The sequence below is a fragment of the Agrilus planipennis genome, unplaced genomic scaffold (assembly GCF_000699045.2).
Source record: "Agrilus planipennis isolate EAB-ADULT unplaced genomic scaffold, Apla_2.0 scaffold259, whole genome shotgun sequence".
NCBI lineage: Eukaryota > Metazoa > Arthropoda > Insecta > Coleoptera > Buprestidae > Agrilus > Agrilus planipennis.
Window position 1 is genome coordinate 345,588 of NW_020438998.1, and position 8,259 is coordinate 353,846.

Here is an 8,259-nt window from a genome sequence, read left to right on the forward strand (position 1 = left end):
AATTAATTTATAATAAAATAATCAGTCTTTAATAAAATAAATATTATCTAGGTAATAATACAGTGGCGGTCCAAGGAAGGGGGAATGGGGAGGGGGGGGGGAATTTCTCCTCCCAAGAGCTGTACGACTTGGGTTCTATGCGACTCAACATTAAAGAAACCCATTCTAGAAGCTATATTTAAGAAAAGTTAATTCATACCTCCCTCAAGAATTATTTCTGGCTCCGCCCCTGAATAATAATAAAATTTAAAAAGCCTAAATGGGTTTGATTTAAATTATTAAAAACACTTAGTTGATTCTCTGTTTTAATAGCTTCATGTACTAAAAACAAAATTAAAGATTTGCAAAAGAAATATACACTGAAATTATTTACTCGTCGTGTTGGGCTATCAAATTTTTAAGTAAATGTTGTGCAGATAATACGGCCCCCGTGCCAAGGTGGCAAACAGACTGTGGGAAGAGGGACTAACACCTTGCAAAACACCAAAAAAATTTTAGGTGGGACGCAAACGTAAAGGTGGAGGTAAAAATTGACCTCCACCACTCCAGCCTTACCATAAAATACCTGTTTTACAAGGTCGCTCTCACTCTCACAATTTCTCCAAATTTTTCAAGCTAGAGCCCCATTATAACGGGATATAAAGATAATTATTATTATCTGCACATTTATTGTATTTTTTCATTGTAACCATTTTAATACCGTCCAAGGTGTCATGTCAAATGAAACTGACTTTAAAAATTAACAAAAGCTTTCTAATGACTTAAGACAGTAATAAGCTTTTATATTTATGTTTTTTTTATATTTCCGATACAAATTTCACATTTTCTTCAAAATATAACTTCAATTACTTTAGTGTTTACCAGAAAACATTTTTTAAATATTTTTTTTTATAGTTTAACTGTAACAACTAAATTGATAGTCGATCATATTTTTTTTTAATATGATTAAGTAGATTTCTCTTGATTATCAGAATTTAACTTTAATAAGCTATCAAAACAGATAAAAATAAGTAAAAACGATTTAATTGAATTTAAAGCCAACAAAAATTATTCAACAACAGACGAAGAAAAATTCTTTTCCCTAATCACCTTCAATTCAATTTCACTAGAAAGGAACCAAGGAATAAAAATTAACTTTTTATACCGACACTACAGCTATATCACAAAGTGGCTAGTTGTAACAACATGGCATTCAACAGCGTTAAATGTGAATTTTTTTGTTCTTCATTTTTCGTGCTGATTGCACAAATATGTATACAATAATTTCAGTTAATTAAATAATTATGTTTATGTAGTACATTGCTTATGGTGCTACTGGGGTTTATAAATACTTTTTACTAGCTATGCATTCATCCACCCCTCGACACAAACACGACTGAATAATAAATTAATTTTTGAATTAAATTTTCTTACCGCTGCAGATAATCTTAAATTAATGAGAAAAAATTGCTGCTACTGTCACGCCTTCGGCGGGAATCGAACTCGCTTCCCTGTGCTTAGCGCACCGTAGCTCTACCACTAAGCTACGAGAGGTGACACCAGCAATAACGACGATACGTAATTAATAATCATCATTAACAATGACACATTTAAGAGAATTTTTGTAAAAAAAATAATTAATTGAATCTGAACCTACAAAACTTTTTCTTGTACTTATGAATTTCTTTAATAAAAAATTACTTTTATTAGGAACTTCATTATTCCCAACGATTTAAGTAAATAAATAAATATATTCGGTAAAATACACCTTGTCCAACCAAAGTGGATATGTAATCTCACCAGAAAACAAAAATTTTTAATATCAAGAAACTGAAACACCAAAAAAAAAAGACAGAACTGATTTTCTTCTTAGAATGTTGATGTTATCAGTCGTGCTTCTCTCATTCTAACTGTATCAATCACAATTTTTTTAAAGGACTTGTATACCAAACCCAACCCAAAAGAACACTCAAACGTACATACATACATAATATGTACAACATAAACGAAAATGTTTTAGCTACATATATAACAACAGTAGGTAATTAACCATTACTAGATATTAAATTTTGACTAGTCACATAACAAGTTGCATTTTTGGCAACGTAGCACTGGCTATTGAAGCAAACCATTCTTCAAAATCAACCCCATCGCTTTTCTGTTGAGTTTTTTTTTTTTTACTCTCCTTCTTTTACTCGTTCTGAACACTTACAGTAAACAACTATCTCTTTATCTGAGTTAATTCAATCAATTAAAAAGCTCAGAACTCTTCCTATCACGAAACAAATCTGAGCTTGCTAACTGTTATTTTGAGTTTCTGATGATGATGATGATGAAGAAGAAGATGAAGGTGGAGTTTTTGGTGAGTCGGACTTTGAGCTTTTGTTAGCATTACTTGCCTCGACCACCAGCAAAGAAGACAAAGCTTCCAATGATTGCCTTACCTAAAAATAAAAAATATACATGCTGCAGTAATATACGAACGACGCCACCTACGTTTCGGCGACTTTACTTTACTATATATACCAAAAAAAAAAAAAAATAATCTTATTACTTTTGCTAACTGATCCAAATTGGAGTCCAAAAAATTATGAACAGCACCAGCTGATTTTGAATGTAACTGTGCCTGCCATTGCAGTAACTCACTATAAACGTCTTTGCCTTCAGAAACTATAAAGTTTTCCTGAAAAGTATACAGATACTAAACGAAGTTGAAAGTGTGGAAATCTACGATTATTTGAAGCGTTCGAAAAATGTGGTGTTACAGGCGAATGATGAGGATACCGTGGATAGAGAAGGTTAGAAATGAAGAGGTATTACAAAGAATAGGAGAACAGGGGACTCTATGGAAGTCAATAAGAAATAGGCGAGATGGGTTGGTAGGACACCTTCTCAGGCATAAAGGTAGTCGGGGACATATTAGAGACAGAAACAGGAGTTAGGAGGAGTAGAGGTAGACCTAGGTTAGATTACTGTTCACAAGTAGCTAAGGATGTGGGTTGTTCTAGTTTTAGGGAAATGCAAAGCTTAGTTCAGGATAGGAAAGAGCGGAGGTGCGTGCCCAACCAGTTTTAGGACTGACAACTTTATGATGGTAATGAAAAAAAGCTATTTTAAACAAAGCTAATTAGAATAATGATTAATTTACTAATAAGAAAATCAATCGACAAAGAAAAAACTCATAAAAATGATACATGGGACAGAGTGACTGACCGCAAGGAACTCAAGGACTTACCTGTAATGCTAAATTATATTTATTTTGAACTTTTCCTATCCTATACAACAGTACACTGGCCGAAAGAAAGAGAATTAACAACAAGAAAGTGCTGATACATAACAAAAGCGTGTGAGTAGGTATCCTGTACATGAAAAATGAAGTATATGATCCAGATCTTTTACCATCGGCACCTGCAATTAAAAATGTTATAAACAAATGAGGTTTTCTCTATTGTTACCGACACAAAAGAAAAACGTATTGTTCGGAGTAGGTTTCATTGCAAAAGTGCTTTTTAAATATCGACTCTACAATTTCACGTTAATTGTTTGACGTCATCGAAATGCAAATCAAAAGATTCCATAAAAAAGACAAGAAAATAGTGCAAATTTTATTCCACTTGAGGCAGCCAGTGTGTGCTGAAATATGTATATTTTTGTCACTTGTTTTCTGTTTGTTTATCTTAATTTCTACATTCATCGTTCCCAAAAGCGGTTGCTTTGACTTTTTACGGCGACGACTGACACATGAAATACCGATCCACGCTCCACGCACCGTGTAACACAGCCTTCACATGGGCTTGAAGCCTCTATTACACGGCGCGTGGATTGTCAATCTACGCTCAGTGTAAAGGGGTCGAAGCAGCCTGAAGCGCTAAGCAACCGATAATGCTCGAGAATGAACCCACCAGGACGTTCCTTCACGCTCCAAGTTGCGTCGACCCCGTTGCACGCAGTGTGCATTAGCAATAATGGGTTGAATATAAGCAAATACGCCGCGCGTGGATTACCGCTCCACGCGTCGTGTAACATGGTTTTCATATTGGCTGAACATGACCTTGAAACATCTGCTACACAAGGCGAGGGTTGCCAATCCACGCCCCGTGTAAAGTTGTCGGCGCAGCCTGAAGCGCTATGGAACCGACGATGCTCGGAAAATAATGCGCTAGGACGTCTCTTCACGCTCTAAGTTGCGCCGATCTCGTTACACGGAGCGTGGAGTAATAATGGGTTGAGTACAGGCACATACGCCTCGCGTGGATTGCCGCTCCTCGCGTCGTGTAATATAGCCTTTAAAGGTGTTTCTCTTCGACTTTAGATTTACGAAATCTTATCTGACTAATTATTAATTAAAGACACAAAAAGATATGACTTACTCTCGCTTTTTAGTAGCTTAGCAGGAGTCAAAGGCGGAATCTTCTTTATCCGAGTGCTATTCCCCATCGTTTCGAACGTTGTCGTAGTACCGGAATCAGCAATGCCAGATTCGTTCCCACTTTCGCTACTTTTGCTACTATCACTGCACTCGGAAGGAACAGCCGCAGCCTAGAAGGTAATAAAAAAAAGAATTATGACTCGCGGCGCAAATTGCTGCGACGGAGTTGGCATTAAATGAGAAACTGAGCAAACTGTGTGTTACTTTTATCTTAATAGTACCTATCAAACAAAAAGATAAAATGTACAACAATTATTTCTAGTACTGAGTAAAATTAACAATTCTCAGATAAGATTCAAGTTCATTGCAATAATGTATATGTATGTAAACGTTGCAGTGTTACGTTATCGAAACATGTGATAAGCAAGTACATGTGCACTTTGCATTCAAATTACATAACCACCATCGATATATGGCAGTAACCGATATTTGTTAATAACTTCAAACATTTTACGTTCAAATCTAAATTGGTATTTTTAAAAGTGATGTAAAGGGTTATACCCGATTAGCATGTTTTAATACTCAATCAGCGTCATAGGTGAAATGCAGGGCTCTGATTGATTTTAATAGCATTCTTTCCCTGGTGTAATGGATATTCTTGTCATCATCATAAACTCACAGTAGGAGAAGAGAAAACTCGGTGGAAGAAGACAACACTAAACTAAATATGCTTTGCTTCTTCATGAGGGTTGTTTTCTCCTACCATAACCTTAGGGGATGCTATTGAACCAACCAGGACGTTGCGTTTCAGTGATGGTACCGAAATGTATGTCGGAATTAAGACATGCAGCCCCATGTTACCCCACACTAGACAAAACGACTAGCAGGTGCAGATATCATAGTAGGACACCTTCTGGAGCATAAAGTGGGGGAAGAGGAAGTTCTAGAATTAATGACTGTTCACAAATAGTTAGAAATCTAATTTTAGGGAAATGCGAAAAGTGGCTTAGGATAAGAAGAAGTGTCCAGCCGATCCTTGTGGTGATGATAACTGTGATAATTCCAATACCATAGTAAAAAAGAAATCACATTTACAAATAAATTACGAAAAGTTTAATATTGTGTAATGTTAAACAATTACTTAAATGCGTACGTTCGAAACAAAAATTTAATGGCGGCATATTTAAAATAATCGACTTACCATTGCAAAAAACAGCAACTGATTGATTGCAGTTGCCAATTTGAGGTTGCAAGTTTTGTTGCCGGGTCCACGTGTACTAACTAATTTGTGTCAATTTACGAGAGCATACACCAATACAAACCCATTCTATTATTAACGTATTGTTAAACAACAACATTTATATGAACTGCCAGTAAGTAAATGCTGAATTGAACTGAACAATAATCTCATTTAATGCGAGTATTTGAACAATCGCAACATACAGCATCAACAGTATATGTGTACACGGTAGCTTACAAAGAGAAACAGAGAAAAGGGAATATTTTTATGGGTCATTTCAAATATGTAAACAACTATTTAATTATAACGAATGAGCTCATGTATTTTTTTAAAAATAAATCTTTTTATGAAGTTTTTATCGTTAAGCGTAAATAGTGAATAAGGTTTACAAGAAATTACTGTTTATAAAAAACATCTAGTAACATTATTCAGAGACTGCATGTGAACCAATTATTCAACGACATACTATACGTATTGTATATTCTGTTCTCTACCCTGGGCCACTTTCACTCAATGCGATAACGACACGATTTACTGCATCCAGTACTGCTTTAAAATTAATCGTTTACGTGTTAGATAACCGATAAAACAAATAAAACGATAAAAAACTTTTTTGCAAAAATAAGGCTCTATACTGTGTATTATTATCGGTGTCTCTACATGTACCTAAAACGTGAAATAAACGCAGCATTGAAACTCAAAATTAAAATCAAATTATTTAACTGGCTACCTACATACGTATGTTACGTATAATAATCTACAATTTTATTGGTTTCCCGTTTTATGATGTTCTTCTATTATACGCTAAGCTTTATCAACTTCTTACCAAAACTATTTATAATTCCCTTAACCAACGAGTTCACATTGGAAGCAGAGCACAACTCAATTTTGAAACATTTTCAACTGACTAACGTGAATAAAAATAAAATGGTATATTTCAAAACAGGCTTCAAGAATCTTATTTATACATGACCAACGCGCAATATTTATCTGCAGTAAGTAGTTCTATTTTTAAATTTGAATTCCAAAATGATTCGTCTGTAATAACGGCAAAAGCTGTAAGAAACCTACATTTTCACGCGATATTAAATTAAACAAAAGTAACTTTCCTTGCAATTAAGTTAGTATCTATTTATAATTTTTATCTATAAGAAATGTCTTATAAAGAATCTCGAAAAGAATTGAATGCATGGAACTGTAAATGCTTCCAAAGGAAAACTGGTGTGATGGACAGACTGACGAATAGAACACACGAATGAAAGTTTTAGATGTACGACGGGGGACCCTTCTTTAGTGAAAAAAAATTTTCCATTTCGCAAAAAACATTACGGCCGACTGTTGGGAGCAACGCACGCCTGTGAAATTTTGTTTCCTGTTGGGGAAATCGGATGTTGAAACTATTGTAATGCCTAACACTGCTTACAGGAATGCTGCCCTAGGTAAAACCAGAGTCTAGGAGTGGTTTTCACCTTTGAAAAATGAAGAAATATTTTAACGTCAAAAAAGTGACGAAGATGTCGACAAAATCAATGCTCCCGTTCGTGAAGACCGTCGTCGAACCATTGATCAACTCTGTGAGATGTCTGGAATATAATGAAGTTCAATTCAGAGAATTTTATCCGAAAGAGAGCGTCAATTTCAGGCATGTTTTGAGCTTCAAAATCAACTCAAAAAGGACCCTAAATTTTTTTGCAAGGCGATTACTGGTGACGAATCGTGGTGTTATGACACTGTGGAGGACGTAAAACAAAAATCATTGAAAGGCCTAAAGAACTTCTCTATAAAACAAAAATCACTGAAAGGCCTAAAGAACTCCTCTATAAGCGAATTTAAAAAATGTTTTGAACAATGGAGGGGTTCCTTTGCAGAAGTGCCTTGTGGTCAAGGGTTCGTCGGTGAAGGTGATCAAAATTTGGCGTAAAAATATTAAGAAATAAAGAAGTTATAACGAAATTCCCGTTCTTTTTTTGAGTAAACATAAAATAAAATTTATTAAAAGTCATTAAAATAAACTTGTCTCTTACCCTTTCACGCCTGGTAAGATATCTCTTCCTTCTAATTTTAATCATAGTACCGACTAACACTGGACGTCACTTAATTTATTTCAAGTAGTGCGTGTTCACAATACGAAGCTAAACGCGAAAATAATTAGCAACTGCTTTACACATACGCTACATTTCAATTGATTTTAAGAAAAAGGCGATAAACAGAAATATTTACGTTACTTAGTCATTGAAGATACAATACTACTAATTATACAGCAAAATTCCCGAAAGAAAAATGGAATTTTATTGACAGTTGCTTTACGTCATTATTTCACAAACAAATACGTCTCACGAAGACCGAGAAAAACAATTGACAGATATCAACACCTACTCAATAAGCAACCCATATACTTTATGCATTCCTATATTTAATAACATCCTAAAATAGAATAATTCACAGAAATAATAGTAACTAGTTGAACCCATTCAAAACTAGTCGGAATGATACCGCACCTACGGTGCATAGAACCCATATTTTAATCATTGCGATCGCCCATACGAGGGTGGATTGATAAGTTTCCGGCCTAACCAAGAGATGACGCCACTAGGCCTACCTTGAGGTGACATTCTATAGTACCATCCTTGGATAGCTTGTAGCTATAGTTTCAGCCCGATCTCCTTGCTAG

At 35.0% G+C, this 8,259-nt stretch overlaps 1 protein-coding gene across 1 annotated transcript in view; it reads right to left on the reverse strand.

Moving 5' to 3' along the window:
* Nucleotides 1-1,007: 1,007 nt before the first annotated feature.
* Nucleotides 1,008-8,259, reverse strand: part of LOC108741638 (GRAM domain-containing protein 2B) — a 21,136-nt gene continuing 13,884 nt past the window's right edge. The window contains exons 6-9 of the mRNA XM_025975796.1: nt 4,350-4,518; nt 3,215-3,387; nt 2,534-2,662; nt 1,008-2,423 (exon numbers count right to left, since the gene is read on the reverse strand). Coding sequence (XP_025831581.1) covers nt 2,277-2,423; nt 2,534-2,662; nt 3,215-3,387; nt 4,350-4,518 — 618 coding nt within the window. The 3' untranslated portion in view covers nt 1,008-2,276. The remainder of the gene's footprint in view (nt 2,424-2,533; nt 2,663-3,214; nt 3,388-4,349; nt 4,519-8,259) is intronic.